This window comes from Leucoraja erinacea, chromosome 3 (assembly GCF_028641065.1).
Source record: "Leucoraja erinacea ecotype New England chromosome 3, Leri_hhj_1, whole genome shotgun sequence".
In the NCBI taxonomy this organism is placed as follows: domain Eukaryota; kingdom Metazoa; phylum Chordata; class Chondrichthyes; order Rajiformes; family Rajidae; genus Leucoraja; species Leucoraja erinaceus.
Genome location: NC_073379.1, coordinates 100,402,069 through 100,421,972, shown reverse-complemented (window position 1 = coordinate 100,421,972; position 19,904 = coordinate 100,402,069). Strand labels below are relative to the sequence as shown.

Below are 19,904 nucleotides of genomic sequence, written 5' to 3'. Positions count from 1 at the left end.
TTCTATGAGATCCATGGGGCCTTGGTAGATTGTATTCAATATTGGCTTGGACATAGAAGACCGAGGTAGTGGTAATTCTCTGACTAGACTCAGTTAGGTTTGGGACCTCATGAGTTGAAGACCCTTTTCCTGTGTTGTACTATTCTATGTTCTATATCGCTACTGACTCATGAATACCTGTGGCCCATGGCAGCAGAAAATGAGACAACGTCTTTAGAGTGGTATTGAGAATCTTTAGCAGCACACCGAGCCCGATGAGCGAAGGAAACACCTACTTAGAAAACGATTCCTTTTCTAAGGAATCTGCCCCATCTTATGTATAGGGTGATTTCACGAAAGGTCACTGGAACGTAGATCCGCACCCACGTGACCGAAAATCTCAAGTGGAGGACATGCTAGACATCCGGTACATGTTAGTGGATGGGAAAACACGCACTTTCCCACCCGTTAAAAACATAGAAAACGGCCAGGTTTTGATCTGCAATTTATTGTGCCAGTCGGGGTGACCGTGAGGCACAGCTACCTAGATTTACAGTAAAAAAAAAGATAGAAACTAAGGTAAATTAAAGAGGGAGCTGAAGGTGCCAATCCAGCGGAAGTGAACAGCGGACATTTGCCGTGGAGATTTAAAGGTCCAAAATATCGGGAATTATCGTGTTTGCTCGCTCGCTGAATTTCATCAAAAGTAAGGCATTATTGACTAACATGTGACCACTAACATGTACCGGATGTCTAGCATGTCCTCCACTTGAGATTTTCAGTCACGTGGGAAACATTTGCGGATCTACGTTCCAGTGACCTTTCGTGAAATCACCATATATGATGAAACTGCAGATACCGGTTTATCACGAAGATAGACACAAAATGCTGGAGTAACTCAGCGGGACAGGCAGCATCTCTGGTCGTGGCCCATTCCTTCTCTCCAGAGACGCTGCCCGTCCTGTTGAGTCACTACAGCATTTTGGGTCTATCTCCTGTCCTGTCTGGTGGCAGGTTTTCACATTGGCCTTTACAATCACGTCCGACCCACAAAAGGTAAGGGAGATGGAAGCCAGCCATTCTCTATTCCAAGGCACCAACTAAGCAAAAGTCAAATAGTTCACCTGTTGCGCCGATGGAAACTGCACAAGTGCTGTTCTATCTGAGTGTTTGACCCGGGCTGTTCCAGGCCTCTGCGATGTTACAGTTCCAAACCAGCGCGTTCCTTGTGTTCTGCCCCAGATTCTTTGGTGCCTCGCAAATATCCCCTCCCTCGGAGAATTAAATCCAAAGCTTAACGCTGTTCCTATATATTAATTTGGGAGCGAGGCAAAATTAATTCATTCAAGAAACGATATTTATATCCGGGTGATTAAGAACACCAACTCGAAAGTGAAAATAAAAGTGTTTCTGGAAGTGTGTTCGACCGCATGATCAGTGGGTGATGCGGGGAGGTTGAAATTAACAGCGACTCTGGCGCCCAGTGAATTGTAAGTGAAGCAACAATCTATATTGCACGGTGTGGAGCGTTTGCATCTTAATAATTGGTGTATAAACGTGTTTAACCTCAGTAACTAATGCCGTTGAAAGAGGGCGTGTATATTCAACATTGTAGAAGTATAATTGGAACTAATTATTTGGCCTGCTGATGCAATTTCTGGTAAAGATCGATAATAGCCGAAGCCAACGCTTTGTTAATGACAGCGGGTCGGTGCTGTGCAGCAATCTTAAGGACACTTGCACACGATTGCGGAAGTTCCATGTTTTCACGCAACCTGGACGTTCAGAAATGTCTTCTTCAACCAGAAGAAGGGTTTCGACCAGAAACGTCACCCATCCCATCTCTCCAGAGACGCTGCCTGTCCCGCTGAGTTACTCCAGCATTTTTGCATCTTCGGTGTAAATCCGCAGTTCCTTCCTGCACGTTTAAACATTAAGTTACCCCGTACTATACAATTAAGTTGCTTCAAACGTTGATTGCGAAACAGGTTCAAATTCCAGGACAAGGGATCTTCAATTTAATCAATTGCAGCATTTTCTAAATAAATGTATAATTGAATATTTGCTATTGTGTAATCTTAGAAATGTCTTAGAAATTGTGTCAGTCCGTGGAAGCATATGGATAGGTGACGTTCCGGGTCGGGACATTACCATTAACTGAGCTACTGTAATTATTTATGATTGAATGATCTGTGTGAATTTCTGTAAAGGAGTAAACTATTTAGATTTGAGTTACCTTCTCAACGGCAATTGGGGATAAACAATTAAATGATGAAGCCTGAGATGCCCTCAATCCTTGAATGAGTGGAGGGGAAACATCAAAATCAAAGGATGCAAAGTAAATCATGAAATAGTAACATTGGCATTAGGTTGCAGACACCAAAATATTTTCCAATCAAGTTGTCAGGAATAATAAAATTGAGGCAACTTCCTGCAATTAAGTTGTTTCAGTACATTTAATGTCACAACACACTAAATATGCATTTTTTCTAAAGAACAAAGTATTTACTGATGCAGCTATAATTACTGGGATTATTTAAATATATCTTAGATTTATGTTTATATATTGTTAATATATAAATATATATTAGATAGTTGTTGGGAAACATTAGTATTTCACACAGGATTTGAATGTTCAACAAATAGTTGGATAATTACAATGGTAAAGCTGGTATCTTAAAAATATTGTAAAATTAATTTACCTGCAAACGGGAAAGATCACTCATTTGTTATAATTATTATAAATTCAACAATTTAAAGTAGTAAATTAGTTCATATTGTTGATTCTGCATCATTACTAATGCTTTGTATTATTTAATTCATCTACAGTTTGGGCAATGGTGTTCCAGACGATGTTCTTTGCCGTTGGAGTGCTCTTTCAGGTCATACTGTGCCTTGGTGACCATGAAAATAAAGACTTTCCGTCAGCCACAAATGGTCAGGTGTTTCCATGGAACAAGATGAGGCTCCCTGACAACATTGTTCCAGTCCATTACAACCTATACGTACACCCAAATTTGACCACTTCAAACTTCACTGGATTAGCTAAGATCCAGGTTCATGTCAGACAGGAAACCAGCGTCATCATCCTTCATGCCAAGCACCTGGAGATCAGCAGGGCAACGATTGCATTAACCGAATATGGAGTTTCTCACCCAGAAAGCATTTTGAACATTTTAGAATATCCACCTTTTGAGCAAATAGCACTAGAGAGTGCCAAGCCTCTCGATAATGGAGAAACTTACATGGTTAACATCTATTATACGGCCAATCTATCTGATGGCTTCTATGGCTTTTATAAAAGTAGTTACCAAACACCAGAAGGGGAAAAAAGGTAAGCCAATAACATGTTTAAGTTAAGAAAAGGTTGTGTACTCTTTAACAAACTGTGACTCACCCAACAACAGATGATAATTCAAGGATAATTTTGTATTTATATAATCACATAAAATTGGTGTAGGTATACAGATATTTTGTTTTCTGGTAAAAGATTTAACTAAATGAGTACTCCTCGCATATATCCTATACTATTTTATATTAAATAAAAGGGAAGGATTTGAGGAATTAGCCTGTGCAGTGCTGTTTTACAATTTATACTTATAATTTTTGCTTGAAGAACCAACATTTGAAAAAAATTAAAGGAGAAACTAAATGAGCACAGAACCGCAACTAAGTACTGTGCCCTAAAAGTCAATTATGTTTAAATGAATACCTTTTAACTATGTTTCCTTTCTACTGAAATGATCCAATTTAACCCCATGAAAATCAAGTTGATACAATATATAATTCTCAATCTGACAATGGTGGATATCGGTGAATAGCGTGAAGTATATATGGAGTCAACCTCCCTTCCATTGACTCCATTTACACTTCACACTGCCTTGTCAAGGCCACCAGCATAATCAAGGATGTGCCTCGCTCCAGTTTACAGAAGTATGAAAAAGCACACATCCAGATTCAAGGACAGTTTCTTCCCAGCTGTTATCGAACCATATTATCACCAATAAGAAAGCAGTCCTCAATTCCCATCTACCTCATTGGAGACCCTCGGACTATCTTTAATCTTACACTAAATGTTGTACCATTCATCCTGTATCTGTGCATTGTAGACAGCTTGATTGTAATCATGTGTAGTCTTTCCCCTGACTGGTTAGCACGCAACAAAAGCTTTTCACTGTATCCCTGTACACGTGATAATCAACTAAACTGAAACTAAATTAAAACTAAAAAAATAATTTCATAATGTCACTAAATGTGATGGAAGGCTTTCTTCTATGCAGGATATTTAGCAAATGATAAATACTAACTGCTACTCTCAAAATATTTCACGGCTAATGTGCCTCCTCAGATGCTCAAAATGCCTATTTTGTGGACCATATTCAGTAACGGTATTTCCGGAATTCCATTTCACTCACCATTTGTTAATATTAACTTGCGATACAGATAAACTGTAACATTTATGCTTATTTTAGAAACATAGAAAATAGGTGCAGGAGTAGGCCATTCAGCCCTTCAAGCCTGCACCGCCATTCAATATGATCATGGCTGATCATCCAACTCAGTATCCTGTACCTGCCTTCTCACCACACCCCCTGATCACTTTAGCCACAAGGGCCACATCTAACTCCCTCTTAAATATAGCCAATGAACTGTGTGGCCTCAACTACCTTCTGTGGCAGAGAATTCCACAGATTCACCACTCTCTGTGTGAAAAATGTTTTTCTCATCTCGGTCCTAAAAGATTTCCCTCTTATCCTTAAACTGTGACCCCTTGTTCTGGACTTCCCCAACATCGGGAACAATCTTCCTGCATCTAGCCTGTCCAGCCCCTTAAGAATTTTGTAAGTTTCTATAAGATCCCCCCTCAATCTTCTAAATTCTAGCGAGTACAAGCTGATTTGTTTTGATTTTTTCTGTTGAATATCTATCCTTTCTCAACGTAACAATACTGCAAAAATACTTTGTTCTGTTCCGATTTACAATCAACTCCAGGAGCTTTGTTCATTTTTTGTGTTTAAAGAGGGAATTATTTGCACCCTAATAAAGGGCTGCCTTTGCAAATCTAGTTTCAAACTGGTCACCGTTGGCAGCAATGCTTTCCGCTGCCACAGCTCTAAGCTCTGGACTTCACTTCACTTCACTTCACTCCATACCACTACCATCCACTACTGTCTAAAGAAGGGTTTTGGCCCGAAACGTTGCCCATTTCCTTCGCTCCATAGATGCTGCTGCACCCGCTGAGTTTCTCCAGCACTTTTGCCTACCCACTACCATCCACCTCTCTTGTGCATCCTTAAAGTCAAAATCAAGCTTTGGTTCATCTCTTTATTTAACTCACAATGTGATGTGGATTTAAGTGTTTTCCCATAATGTTCCTCTGTTTTATAATGCTCGTCATCACAAATATTGTTGTATGCCTTGAGGATTGCAGCAAGATTATTTTTAAACCAAATGAAACTTGGAACATTTTTTCTGTTTATTCAAACTAAATTCAATCCTAATCACATTTTGTCAACAAAATAGAGAGAGTACAGAGGAGATTTACTAGAATGTTGCCTGGGTTTCAGCAACTAAGTTACAGAGAAAGGTTGAACAAGTTAGGGCTTTATTCTTTGGAGCGCAGAAGGTTAAGGGGGGACTTGATAGAGGTTTTTAAAATGATGAGAGGGATAGACAGAGTTGACGTGGAAAAGCTTTTCCCACTGAGAGTAGGGAAGATTCAAACAAGGGGACATGACATGAGAATTAAGGGACTGAAGTTTAGGGGTAACATGAGGGGGAACTTCTTTACTCAGAGAGTGGTTGCTGTGTGGAATGAGCTTCCAGTGAAGGTGGTGGAGGCAGGTTCGTTTTTATCATTTAAAAATAAATTGGATAGTTATATGGATGGGAAGGGAATGGAAGGTTATGGTCTGAGCGCAGGTATATGGGACTAGGGGAGATTATGTGTTCGGCACGGACTAGAAGGGTCGAGATGGCCTGTTTCCGTGCTGTAATTGTTGTATGGTTATAGGAGGAAATATATTTTGTTTCACTTGAAATCATTTGTCCCTAAAAATACCACTGGGCAAAGCTCACTGCCTGCATTGCTGAGGACTTGGCCTGGATTAAGAAAGCTGAGTGAACTGAACAGCATTCTTCCTTGCCCATCCCACCTTGCCTACAACTTAGAGCCAACTAGTGAGGCCTACCAACAGGCTTCAAAGGCTATCACTGCAACAAGAAAAAGGTAGAAAACGGGTATATTTTCATTTTCAAAAAAGGGAAGGGGTAAGTGAACAAATATAATTTCTCTGACATGATGAAGACAAGTGAGCCTGAGTGACTCTGCTTTGTGACTGTATAGCATTTGATACATTCGTTAAATGTGACCAAATGTGACATTTTAAGTGACTTCCCCCATGGTTTACAAAGGATCCGACTCGTGTCATTTCAGATGTATAACCAGCACATCAAAATAATGTTTCTTGTTTAATATTCATATTTAAATGTAATTTATGAACTATTTGTGTATCTTTCGGCAGAATCCTCGCTTCAACCCATTTTGAACCCACCTCGGCACGGATGGCCTTTCCATGTTTTGATGAACCATCTTTTAAAGCCAATTTCTCAATCAAGATAAAAAGAGAAAAACAACATATTGCACTGTCCAACATGCCCATTGTATGAAATTATCTTACTTAATAGTGGAAATCTCCCAATTTCTAATCATTGGGCCTTTTTATGCAGTCAGCAACCTAATACAGTATGCAGTAATGTCATGTGAATGCAGTAATGTCATGCCTAGCATGTGGTATATTCAAGCGTCTGTTTTGACTATACTATAGATACAAATGCTCTACAAGTGCATCAACTATTATAGTTAAAATGTATCTTGGCTTCTTTCTTGAATTTATTCTGTAGGTTAAATCTGTGTCGACAGCAGGAGGACTTTTTGAAGACCACTTTGCCGTGAGTGTGAGGATGAGCACCTATTTGGTGGCGTTCATTGTCTGCGATTTTAAATCCGTCAGTGCAGTAACATCAACAGGAATTAAGGTGAGTCGTATTATGGTGTTAACTATCCTTTACCAAAAATCATCCGATTGCTGGGTACACTAACAGTATAACCATATAACAATTACAGCACGGAAACAGGCCATCTCGACCCTTCTAGTCCGTGCCGAACACATAATCTCCCCTAGTCCCATATACCTGCGCTCAGACCATAACCCTCCATTCCCTTCCCATCCATATAATTATCTAATTTATTTTTAAATGATAAAAACGAACCTGCCTCCACCACCTTCACTGGAAGCTCATTCCACACAGCTACCACTCTCTGAGTAAAGAAGTTCCCCCTCATGTTACCCCTAAACTTCAGTCCCTTAATTCTCAAGTTATGTCCCCTTGTTTGAATCTTCCCTACTCTCAGTGGGAAAAGCTTTTCCACGTCAACTCTGTCTATCCCTCTCATCATTTTAAAAACCTTTATCAAGTCCCCCCTTAACCTTCTGCGCTCCAAAGAATAAAGCCCTAACTTGTTCAACCTTTCCCTGAACTTAGTTGCTGAAACCCAGGCAACATTCTAGTAAATCTCCTCTGTACTCTCTCTATTTTGTTGACATCCTTCCTATAATTAGGCGACCAAAATTGTACACCATACTCCAGAATTGGCCTCACCAATGCCTTGTACAATTTTAACATTACATCCCAACTTCTATACTCAATGCTCTGATTTATAAAGGCCAGCACACCAAAAGCTTTCTTTACCACTCTATCTACATGAGATTCCACTCTCAGGGAACTGTGCACAGTTATTCCCAGATCCCTCTGTTCACCTGCATTCTTCAATTCCCTACATTAGGATCATTGTATAGCTTACCAAAGCCAATTAACCTCCAAACCTGCACGTCTTTGGAATATGGAAACCAGAGCACCCAGAGAAAAGCCGGGTGGTCACAGAGAAGGTACAAACTCTGTAACGACAGCGCCAATAGTCAGGATTGAGCCTGGGTCTTTGGTGCTGTAAATCATCAATTGTGCTACTGTGCTTTATACTTATCATAACAATCAGTGTTCTTAGTCAGCATCCTTAAAGATACGTTCTTGTGGTCCAGTTACAGGCCACTTTAGGCTGCGCTACTCACATTGGAATTAAAGCACAATCCAATATAAATGTCACTGATCATGGAGAGTTAGGGTCGTGAGTTATTGAGATTCTGGGATTAATTAGTTGAAGGGGTAAAATTAAATTAGGAAAATCTATTAAATCTGCAATTTGGAGATTAAGTCTGGATGTATTCTCCGTCAAAATTATCCTCCACCCCCCAGGGATGGAGAGTATCTTCTAACGTCAGTTCTGCAAAAAACACTAGTTTGGTACATGGTCATTTAATTCTTGCATTGACTTCAATGGAATTAAATTTGGAGACCAAGCAGAATGTGTTGATGGTGCATGTGGTAATAACGACATTAGATGTATTTCCAAGTACCTGTGATTCAAATAAAACCCAACAAATTCTGAAGGCTTCTGCATTCTGTTAGACAATATTTTCACTGAGTGTGCAGACGCACACCTTTTACTAATGTGCATTTTTATTCCAACAGGTTTCTATTTATGCTACTCCAGATAAATGGAATCAAACACATTATGCTCTGGAAGCAGCAGTGAAACTATTGGAATTTTATGAAAATTACTTCAATATCTACTACCCACTCCCAAAGCAGGGTGAGTCAAACCCAAGTTTTCAATAAAGATATGAGACAAAGGATATTGTACAGTCCAGCAGTTTCAAAAGTGATGAGAGGATTGTAGTTAGCCAGTGGAAAAGGAAAGTGGTAAATGGGAGGGAGATGAGAGAAGGTGGATTACAGGTGGGGTGGACATGAGATTTGAATATGTTGAAAAACGATGTTGGAATTTTGAGTCAGTTGTGGTTATGATCTGATGCTTGAAGTACTTCAGATCATGAAGCATTTTGGAATATCTTTGCAATGAGGAAAAATTGAAATTGTAGGTGCAATTCCTTGAATTGTTGAGGAATATTTTGTTCTATCAGAGGAAAATTGAGTTTAAATTGATAAATTAATCAAAAGTTTCTCCTTTCATTATATGATTATTGTAACAATTGTTGGTTTTAAAGGTGATGTTCAAAGAATATACACTGAGCATTGTTGCATTTTTAGATCTAGTTGCAATCCCTGACTTTGAGTCAGGAGCCATGGAAAATTGGGGATTAACCACTTACCGGGAGACCTCTCTACTCTATCATCCGGGAACATCTTCTGCATCAGATAAACTGTGGATTACCATGGTGATAGGTCATGAACTGGCTCATCAGGTATTGTTTACCCTCCTGTAATGTGCGTTAATATCTGTAGTCAGCTTCAAGAGCATGTTGCTTGCCATTTGAATTCAGACTGTTACCAATGCCGTTTCCAAATCCAGGAGGCAATGTCATAATATTTATTTACAGCTCCATTACAAATAAGAACAATGGATAAAACTAAAAAAATTAACAGCATCACTCAAAAGGTAGAACCCCACCCAACCCCACCCCACCCTCTTATAGAAACTTACAAAATTCTTAAGGGGTTGGACAGGCTAGATGCAGGAAGATTGTTCCCGATCTTAGGGAAGTCCAGGACAAGGGGTCACAGCTTAAGGATAAAGGGGAAATCCTTTAAAACCGAGATGAGAAGAACTTTTTTCACACAGAGAGTGGTGAATCTCTCGAACTCTCTGCCACAGAGGGTAGTTGAGGCCAGTTCATTGGCTATATTTAAGAGGGAGTTAGATGTGGCCCTTGTGGCTAAGGGGATCAGGGGGTATGGCGAGAAGGCAGGTACGGGATACTGAGTTGGATGATCAGCCATGATCATATTGAATGGCGGTGCAGGCTCGAAGGGCCGAATGGCCTACTCCTGCACCTAATTTCTATGTTTCTATGTTTCTATTAGACTGATTGGCCATCTTGTGGCATCTAAGTTGCAAAAGTACGGTCTTTGAGTTTGGATAATAAGTGTGGGTTAGCATCATAATCCTTAGTAATTAGATCGGGAGTTTAGGAAAATACAGTGATTGATTTGTTATTGTTTGAAAGGGTGAGATCAAGGAGAGATTCCTCACCTTGCTGCCATTATGTTATGTTGTGTCGTGGACTTTCTGTGTTTGTGCTTTTTTTTAAATTCTATTTTATTTTTAATATGTTTTATTATTTATTATTTATTTTTATGATACTGACTGTAAAGGGAAATTCATTTCGTTGTCACTAATTGAGACAATGACAATAAATTTGAATACAATACAATACAATACAATTGGGGCTTTGGATTGTATTGGAGGGAGTGTTCTGAAATCTTCTGGGTCTACAGTGCAGATTAAGGAGAGATTTTGCTCTTCATGATTTGGATTGGGGTAGGAGAAAAACTGGTACGTAAGGTTCGCCGTGGGGAAATGGAGGGATAGGACCTTGATATTTGGAATTGTGTGGTGTTTTTGTGGTTTATACTGGAGGAACTGGCAGAACTTAGCATCATTTTAGTTTCAGAGAGAGTATATGTGTAGGGGGTGGGGGGGGGGGGGGGGAGGGGGGAGGAGAGAAGTGAGGGACAGAGTGTGGTATTTGATATTCAGATGAGAAGACAGGGAAAAATAATGTTTTTGATCAGAGCGAATTGAAGAGCAAGTGTGGCTCAGGAAACATTTAGTATCCTTGGGGGCCATTGGTGAGAGATTTGGGTATTCAGTATTTTCTTCATGAATAAGGTACTGGAAGTGTCTGATTTAAGATTTAAATCAGAGTTCAAGGGGGGGGGGATAGCAGCCATCCAAGTCTGCACTGGCCGTGTATGCTGAACAGAATTTTAAACAAGTGCTGTTGTATGCCATTAAATCTGATGCTACTATTTGTAAGCAATCAGAATGCATAGATGAGCAGGAAGCAACTTGCTGGCCTTCAGGATGTAGGTGATGTTGTTTCCCTCTTGCTAACATCCCATCACGTATGAATATTAAATGTAAATAACATTTTCAAATCATTTTATTTTACTTTAATGTTTTCCGATGTTCCACCAATATTTCCTAATTAGCTTTTATCTTTTGCACGAGACTAAAAGTAATTTATGTATCATGTTAGTTTAAATACTTTGTGTTATCATACCATAGTCATCAGGTGTTGTATTTGTTGTTGAAGCTGGATGAATAATCTTGTATATATTAATTAATTCCTGAATTAATACCTTGATTCCTGAATATAGATGAATTAATACCTGAATTAATACCTTAATTCCTGAATATAGATTCACATTATATTGCCTGATTATAAATGAGTGTGTCTTTTTTTAAAGTGCTCATTTAGCGCTCTTTTCTAAAGTGCTCCAATTAACATTGTATATTTTTAGTGGTTTGGTAATTTAGTGACAATGGAATGGTGGAATGACATTTGGCTGAATGAAGGCTTTGCCAGGTACATGGAGTTTGTGTCTGTCGATGCCACTTACCCTGATTTGCAAGTTGTGAGTATGCATTTTCTTACTATTAATCGGTTCAGTAATAGGAGAATAATAGGCTGAACTTAATTATTTTGTTTAATATTAATTCTTTTTCAGGGTGACCATTTTTTGGGCACATGTTTTGCAGCAATGGGAAGAGATGCAATGAATTCCTCGCGTCCCATATCTACATCAGCAGAAAATCCCACTCAGATAAAGGAAATGTTTGATACCCTTTCCTATGACAAGGTATTTGAGGGGGATAGTTCGAAATAACTGGCAACCTAATAGAAGAGATTTTGAAACATCATTGGCTGACTTTTGCGTTTGGTGATATACAATACCAAAGGAATAATCCTCACAGATACATGAGCACTAAATTATATGTAATAAGTAAGGCATACAAAGGCTGAGTGGATTCGGATATACAGTATATTTAGTACAGACTGAGAAGTGACTAGTGGGGTGCCCAAGGCTCGGTGCTGGGACCCCAGTTATTTACAATATAAACGATTTAGACGAGGGAATTAAATGTGACATCTCCAAGTTTGCGGATGACACAAAGCTGGGTGGCAGTGTGAGCTGCGAGGAGGATGCTATGAGGCTGCAGGGTGACTTGGATAGGTTGGGTAAGTGAGCAGATGCATGGCAGATGCCGTATAATGTGAATAAATGTGAGGTTATCCACTTTGGTGGCAAGAACAGGAAGGCAGATTATTATCTGAATGGTGTTAGATTAGGAAAAGGGGAGATGTAATGAGACCTGGGTGTCCTTGTACATCAGTCACTGAAAGTTAGTGTGCAGGTACAGCAGGCACTGAAGAAAGCTAATGGCATGTTGGCCTTCATTGCGAGAGGATTTATGTTTAGGAGCAAAGAGGTCCTGCTGCAGTTGTACAGGGCCCTGGTTAGACTGCACCTAGAGTATTGTGTACATTTTTGGTCTCCTATTTCGGGAAGGACAATATTGCTATAGAGGGAGTGCAGCGTAGGTTCATCAGGTGAATTCCTGGGTTGGCGGTACAGATATAAAATGAAAGAATGGGTCGACTGGACTTGTATTCACTGGAATTTAGATGAGAGAAGATCTTATGGAAACATATAACATTTTTAAAGGATTGGACAGGCTTGATGCAGGAAAAATGCTCCCGATGTGGGAATCCAGAACCAGGGGTCACAGTTTAAGACTAAGGGGTAGGCCATTTAGGACTGAAATGAGGAAAAACTTTTTCACCCAGAGAGTTGTAAATCTGTGGAATTCTCTGCCATAGAAGGCAGTGGAGGCCAATTCACTGGATGTTTTCATGGGGGAGTTAGATTTAGCTCTTAAGGCTAAAGGAATCAAGGGATATGGGGGAAAAAGCAGGAACGGCCTACTGATTTTAGATGATCAGCCATGATCATATTGAATGCCGGTGCTGGCTAGAAGGGCTGAATGGTCTACTCCTGCATCAATTTTTTTTCTAAGGCTGAGATCAATGGAGTTCTGGTCTGAAGGGATTAATATCTGTGACTGAGAAAAAGCATCCACAATAGTATTCTGTAATAACGTCCGCATCTGTCGACATTGGGGAGCATTGTTGGGGACATGCCGAACTTCCTAAGCCTTCTACGGAAGTAGAGATGATGGTGAACTAATGATTTTCCAGTCTCTTGGGCAAGGCAGGCTTCCTCACCAATCTCCATGCAAATAATAGATCGACAAATTCTGGGTTCAACACTGAACGCACTAAATGGTTGTAAACTAGCATTTCCTGCCAGAGACTTCCACTAAAATGTCTTGCAGCCACTTTCTAGTGCAAATGATTTTTTTACTGTCTAAATTTAACATTGTATGTGACTTGCATTGTCTAACTTGTTGAATCTAGGGAGCTTGCATTCTGCACATGTTGAGACATTTTTTGACTGATGAAGTTTTCCAAAGTGGGCTGGTTCATTATCTACGGAAATTCAGTTACGGGAATACCAAGAATGAAGATCTGTGGGACAGCATGGCCAATGTGCGTGTTTCTTCTATTAGCTGAAAGTTGGTTTGTATAAATGAGTAACCATTGAAGAAATTGAAGGAAAAAGATAATTCTGAAAAATATTAAATGCTTCAAGAACTTCTACTTTTAAAATTCTTAAAATATTTCATCTCCATCTTTTCTTCTTAAATACATTATCTTGATCATATAATGGTACAGTTGCCAACGTAATCACGTGACGTATAAGGGGGCAATGAACGGTTTGCTCAACAACCCACTGCAGGAATTCTCCACAGCACAAAAGAACCAGGTGACGTGGAGCCTGCTCATGCCATGCTTATTCCCCTTTAATGAGCACTGAATTAGTCCTCAAGTGCTATGAAGACCTGTTTCCTCATGTGGCATGTGCTAATATTCTTAATCTTTTGGTACCAAAATCGTGAAAGTGGCAATTCGATGTGCATGGCACATCTTTGATGCCAGGGCCTGTCGCATGAGCATGCGACCATGCGGCAAGCGCTACCTAAAGGGCCTGTCCCACGAGCATGCGACTCCATGCAGCAAGCGCGACCTAACGTGGCCGCTTGAGCCGTACGGCCTCGCGGGGCCGGCCCCACTTCGATCGCCGGAGCCGTATGGAGTTGTACGGAGCTGGTCCCGACATCGTGCGGGGCTCCAAAAAACTGACCGTGTTCAAAGATTCCGCGCGGCAACGGCCTGCCGGCTCGCAGCTGCCTCTACGCCGTACGTCACGCGCGACTTCGCTCGAACTTCATGTCACTCACTCGACCGCCGCCGCGCAGCCAAACCACTTCTGGTTTGGTCGCGCTTGCCGCATGCAGTCGCATGCTCGTGGGACAGGCCCTTTAGGTTGCGCTTGCCGCATGGAGTCGCATGCTCGTCGGACAGGCCCTTAACTTGGCAGCATGACTACTTTGCATGGAAATTCTACACCCAATTTCTTTGTCTTTATTCGCTTCACCATATTCTTTACTGTTTACTTCACATGCCCTATCCTTTGTTATTGTCACCAGGCGATAGACAGACATTTTATTTGGAGTTATTGAAGCATTTTGTAACCTAACCCATAGTTTGGTGTCATGTTTATTGTGAAGTCCAGGCTCTTGGTTTAACTAGTGAATCAAAATGCAGTTTATTTCTTTGGTTGAATTAAAACATCTTAAATTGATGTTCGCACTTGAAATATATTTCTAAAAAGTAGTAAGAAACAGATATTAAAAAAAAATACTTGAAAGTGTAAACAAGTGCCCATCCTGGTTTTGCTTGTATTCCCCCCCCCCCTCCTCCATGCCCATCCCCGGCCCCCTTCCACCTATTCCTCTCTCTAGCGTCACAATTTGTACTGCTTCTATCGTATACTTTGTGTCTTCATCTCCAACCTTTGTCCAATTATCTACCTATCATAACTCCCTCGCACCTGTATCCACCTATCACTTGCCAGGCTTTGTCCTGCGCTGCGCTACCCCCCCCCCCCCCCCCCCCCCCCCCCCCCCCCCCCCCCCCCCCCCCCCCGCGCTTCAAATTTTCTCTTGCCTCATCACCTTCATGGCCCTGACCTGAAACATCACCTACCCATGTTTTCCAGAGATGCTATCTGCCTGTTGAGTTACTCCAACACTTTCTATTTTTTGTAAACCAGCATCTGCAGTTCACAAGTTATAGGAGTATAATTAGGCCATTCGGCCCATCGAGTCTATGCCGCCATTCAATCATGGCTGATCTCTGCCTCCTAATTTTCCTGTCTTCTCCCCCTAACCCTTGACATCCGTTCTAATCAAGAATCTGTCTATCTCTGCCTTAAAAATATCCACTGTCTTGGCCTCCACAGCCCTGTGTGGCAATGAGTTCACAGGTTAACCACCCTCTGACTAAAGAAGTTCCTCCTCACCTCCTCTCTAAAACAGCGCCCTTTAATTATGAGGTTATGACCTCTGGTCTAGCTCTCGTATCAGTGGAAATATCCTTTCCACATCCACTCTATGCCTTTCATTATTCTATAAGTTTCAATGAGGTCCACCTCATTCCTTATCTCCCAATTATAAATGCCTAGAAACATAATATTGTAAAAGTTCAGTGGGAAAATATGACCATTTGCTTATTTAAATATAATCTTGGAATCAGAATTTAGATTAGCCATTGCATTTGGAAAATGACCTCTTGTAGAGTTTATGTCAAGGCAAATTAAATAATCATATTTTGAATTCTCAACAGATTTGTACAAAGGAAGACTTTACTTCAGGTGATTTCTGTTACAGTGGTTCGCAAGCTGCAAAAAGTGCTGTAAGATATGATCTTTACCAAAATATTTTGTATTTATTAGATAATTCAATGACCCATACAAATCTTGTAGGTTCTCATAGGTACAATAAGTAACGGGGATGCAAACAAAATTTCAATTCTATATTTACTACCAATCTAGAGATTCATTAAAGTTCAGCTAACACCGAATCAAAAACCTTAAAGGATGCAGGAACGGGGCACCATTGTGCTAAAAGGGAGCATGGGGATGAGGGCTCTGGTGTGTTGAAGGGAGTGAAGGAACGAGGGTCCTGGTGTGTTGAACATGGAAACATAGAAAAATAAGTGCAGGAGTAGGCCATTAAGCCAGCACTGCCATTCAATATGATCATGGCTGATCATCTAAAATCAGTACCCCGTTCCTGCCTTCTCCCCATATCCCTTGATTCCTTTAGCCCTTTAGGCGTGGAAGCCAAGGGCCAGATGTGTTTAGGATTTAGAGATGCAAGCAAGGAAATAGGCCCTTCGGCCCACTGAATCCACACCGATCATTGGTCACCCGCCCGCACACTAATGTTATGTTATCCCACTTTTACACCCTGCACATCGGGGGCGATTTCCAAATACCCACTAACCAACAAACCTGCACAATTTTGGAACGTGGGAGGAAGCCAGAGCACGTGGAGAAAATCCACTTGGTCAACTGGGAAAATGTACAGACTCCACACAGACAGCACCTGTAGTCAGAATCAACCCTTGTTCTCTAGCACTGCGAGGCAGTTGCCCTACTGTTGTTAAAGGCAGAGTGGGAACCAGAGCCCCATTGTGTTGAAGGATGTGCGGGAATCTGAGGGCCGGTGTATCGATGGGTGTTTGGGAATCAGGCCCTTGTGTGTTGAAAAGAGTGTGGGAACCAGGGGGAGTTGAAGAGAGAGCAGGAACCAAGGCCTTGGTGTATTGATAGGTATATGGGAACCAGGCTCTTGTGTGTTCAAGGGAGAATGGGAACCAGCACTCAGCATCCATGATCTTGAACCACTGGAATATCTGAACAATAATTCAGCATGTTTTACTGTACTGTATTTGGTGAAGAACCCCATGCTTAACTGGCATCTGTGCTTTGTCATTTCTCAGTACCGCTTTGCAGGAGAACATCTAGACATCAAGGAGATTATGAACACTTGGACACTTCAGAAGGGAATACCAGTGATAATTGTTGAACATAATGGCACTTCAGTTAGACTACAGCAAGAGCGCTTTCTTAAGGGAATTCTCCCAGAGGACCCTTCATGGGCCTCGCTACAATCCGGGTACTTATTGCTTGTTTGTTAGTAGTTTTCTTTGTAATATTTTGAAAATGTTATATAATGAAACAGGAAAAGTTTGAAACATTTGGTCAAATGCTTGCAACATGTTAGGAATTAAAAAAAAAAATCATTATCTTTTGCAGCTACCTCTGGCATGTACCACTAACTTATATCACAAGCAATTCGAAAACAATTGGTAAACATCTTCTGAAAACTAAATCTGGTAAGAATGTTAAAACTTACTATGGAAGAAAAAACATGAACTCAATCATATTTAGTGTTTTAAATAATATATCCAAATATTTTATGCAATGCTTTTTGATATAAAACTAATGTTAATGTCGTCACTTTGGATACTATTTAACTTATCTTTGTAACAACTCAAATAGTGTTATAGTTATGATATCAAAAGCATGTGACGAGGAGGATGATGACAGTGGGGCATAGACATAGTTTAAATCAGTGGTTCCCAACCTTTTTTAGCTCATGGCCCCCTTGGGATCTTTTAATTGTTCTGTGCCCCCCTCCCCCCTTGACGTTATTAGCAGAAAAAAAGTACTTCAATATTATAATACCTTCCATGAAAATATCAGTATGTTGTGGCGGCTCCTAAGGGTCGTCCCATTATACTGCCGAACCCCTCGGCACAGGAGTGGTGCAGTCCGGAGGCGGTCCTTAGCCGGAGGGTATAAAAGGCAGGGTTTGGGTGCCATCTTTCCCTGGTTTCGTCTTCCCCTGAACCGGGAGGAATTAAAGTAAAGTGCTTCTCAAACTTCAGACTACTTGCCTCATTTTGAGACCCACGCACTACAATGTATTAATTGCACATATATTCTCTTTTATTCTATTCCACAATCATCAAAAATATTTCAACTACATGGATTTAAATTTATTAGAACTGAAATTTAGGAGGCAACATGTTAGGAATTACACGAGAGGTGGATGGGATGCCTTGATTAATCTGCTCGATCAGAACCACACACTTCTGAGCCAGAAGGACCGAGCAAATCTGATTCATAATCTGGTAGCTCTGTGGCCCCCTTCATTGAATCCCTAAATGCCAAAATTTTTCTGTTGCCCCCCTGAAATTTGCCATGGCCCCAGGTTGGGAATCACTGGTCTAAATCAACTTCAGTAAGGGCTTTGACGAGGCTGTAGATGAAGGATTGATCAAATGAGTTTCTAGTGAAAGCTAGCTAACTGGATTGGCTTCATGGTAGGAAGCAGAGAGTGGTGGTGGAAAGTTGTTTTCCAGACTGGTGGCTTGTGACCACATTGCTGTTTGTCATCTATATCAATGATTTGAGATTAGAATGTACAAAGCATGATTGGTAAGTTTGCCGATGACCCTAAAATAGGTAGTATCGTAGACAGTTGGTTGTCAAGAATTAGTGGGATCTTGGGACTGGTGACTATATCATAGGAAGCAATCAAGGAAGTAATTGAGGGAGCTACAATGGCATGATTTAAAAAACATTTGGACAGGTAAATGGATAGGAGAGGTTTGAAGGGTTACAGGCCATATATGGCTAAATGCGATTAGTTTGGATGGGGCATCTTGGTCAGCATGGTTTGAAGGGCATCTTTCTATGCTGTATGACTCTGACTCTATAGCACAGTCACAGTGTGAATGATTGTTCAGGAATTCATATGGTTCAGTATATGGCTCATTGTAAATTACTGAAAATATTGCTTACATTTGAAAACTAAGTGGAAACTGTTCCATTTAAATCACTATGTCTAGAAACTGATAATAAAGGTGCAGCTGACCATCAGTTTGAGCAAAGAAGTTCATGTGTTCACCACCGTGATCCCAATTGCATGAAGCCCGAGGCATTACAAAATACCGAACAAGCCATGTACTTATGAAGGCTTATACAAAAGCTGGGCTGAGTTTGACACAATACGACAGATAAGTCAAAGGGACATGGTGTTGAACTCAGGAGTTCAGAACGAGCATTGGCTGGAAAGCATGAGGTAGAATTAGATTAGTGTTTCACTTAAACAAGACTAATGCCCCTGTCCCACTTAGGAAACCTGAACGGAAACCTCTGGAGACTTTGTGCCCCACCCAAGGTTTCCGTGCGGTTCACGGAGGTTTTTGTCAGTCTCCCTACCTGCTTCCACTACCTGCAACCTCCGGCAACCACCTGCAACCTCCGGGAACCGCACGGAAACCTTGGGTGGGGCGCAAAGTCTCCAGAGGTTTCCGTTCAGGTTTCCTAAGTGGGACAGGGGCATTAGTTGACTCTGTTCGTGTAGAAAGGAACTGTAGAGTTGGTTTAAACCGAAGATAGACATAAAAAGCTGGAGTAACTCAACGGGCCAGGCAGCTTCTCTGGAGAGAAGGAATGGGTGACGTTTCGGGTCGAGACCCTTCTTGAGACTCCATTACTTGGCTTAACACTAATTAGGCAGATGACCTTCAACTAACAGCAAAGCAATATAGCAAACGCTTATAAGAACATAATTTGAATTTTCTGAACTCCCTCTGGCAATATTATTCTTTTTTTTATTTCCAAGACTTGTGATGAGTAATTTGGTTGCTCTGTTCCCCTGACAATAACAATGACCATGTTGCAAAACTATGAACACTGCAGCATGCCAACAGTGCCAACGGGCACCGTGTAAATTAAAGTGTACTTATGTATGATTTGGTCTGTGAAGTAGGAACAGGTTTTTGTAGATTATCTTCATTAAATCAATATTGTTTTAACCAGATCACATTGAACTAGATGGAGAAGCTCAATGGGTAAAATTTAATGTGGACATGAATGGCTATTACATTGTACATTACACAAGAGGTGGATGGGATGCCTTGATTAATCTGCTCGATCAGAACCACACACTTCTGAGCCAGAAGGACCGAGCAAATCTGATTCATAATGCTTTCCAGCTTGTCAGGTAGGTACTGTTG

The 19,904-nt window shown here is 40.8% G+C and overlaps 2 protein-coding genes across 4 annotated transcripts in view; one reads left to right on the top strand and one right to left on the bottom strand.

The window, feature by feature from the left end:
• Positions 1-1,331, bottom strand: part of LOC129695874 (endoplasmic reticulum aminopeptidase 1-like) — a 57,480-nt gene extending 56,149 nt beyond the window's left edge. Inside the window, exon 1 of the mRNA XM_055633289.1 lies at positions 1,104-1,331. The gene's annotated coding sequence lies outside the window, so the exon portion shown is untranslated. The remainder of the gene's footprint in view (positions 1-1,103) is intronic.
• The window catches only part of erap2 (endoplasmic reticulum aminopeptidase 2), a 53,366-nt gene that overhangs the window by 9,880 nt on the left and 23,582 nt on the right, over positions 1-19,904 (top strand). Inside the window, exons 1-13 of one of the 3 annotated variants that reach the window (XM_055633292.1) lie at positions 1,332-1,469; positions 2,809-3,313; positions 6,504-6,642; positions 6,883-7,017; positions 8,569-8,689; positions 9,148-9,302; positions 11,365-11,478; positions 11,572-11,703; positions 13,323-13,454; positions 15,654-15,722; positions 16,815-16,990; positions 17,131-17,210; positions 19,708-19,891. In XM_055633292.1, the coding sequence (XP_055489267.1) occupies positions 2,817-3,313; positions 6,504-6,642; positions 6,883-7,017; positions 8,569-8,689; positions 9,148-9,302; positions 11,365-11,478; positions 11,572-11,703; positions 13,323-13,454; positions 15,654-15,722; positions 16,815-16,990; positions 17,131-17,210; positions 19,708-19,891 (1,934 nt within the window). In that variant the 5' untranslated portion in view covers positions 1,332-1,469; positions 2,809-2,816. Of the gene's footprint in view, positions 1-1,331; positions 1,470-2,129; positions 2,318-2,808; positions 3,314-6,503; positions 6,643-6,882; positions 7,018-8,568; positions 8,690-9,147; positions 9,303-11,364; positions 11,479-11,571; positions 11,704-13,322; positions 13,455-15,653; positions 15,723-16,814; positions 16,991-17,130; positions 17,211-19,707; positions 19,892-19,904 lie in introns of those variants that run through there. The other 2 variants (XM_055633291.1, XM_055633293.1) reach the window with 2 other exon arrangements.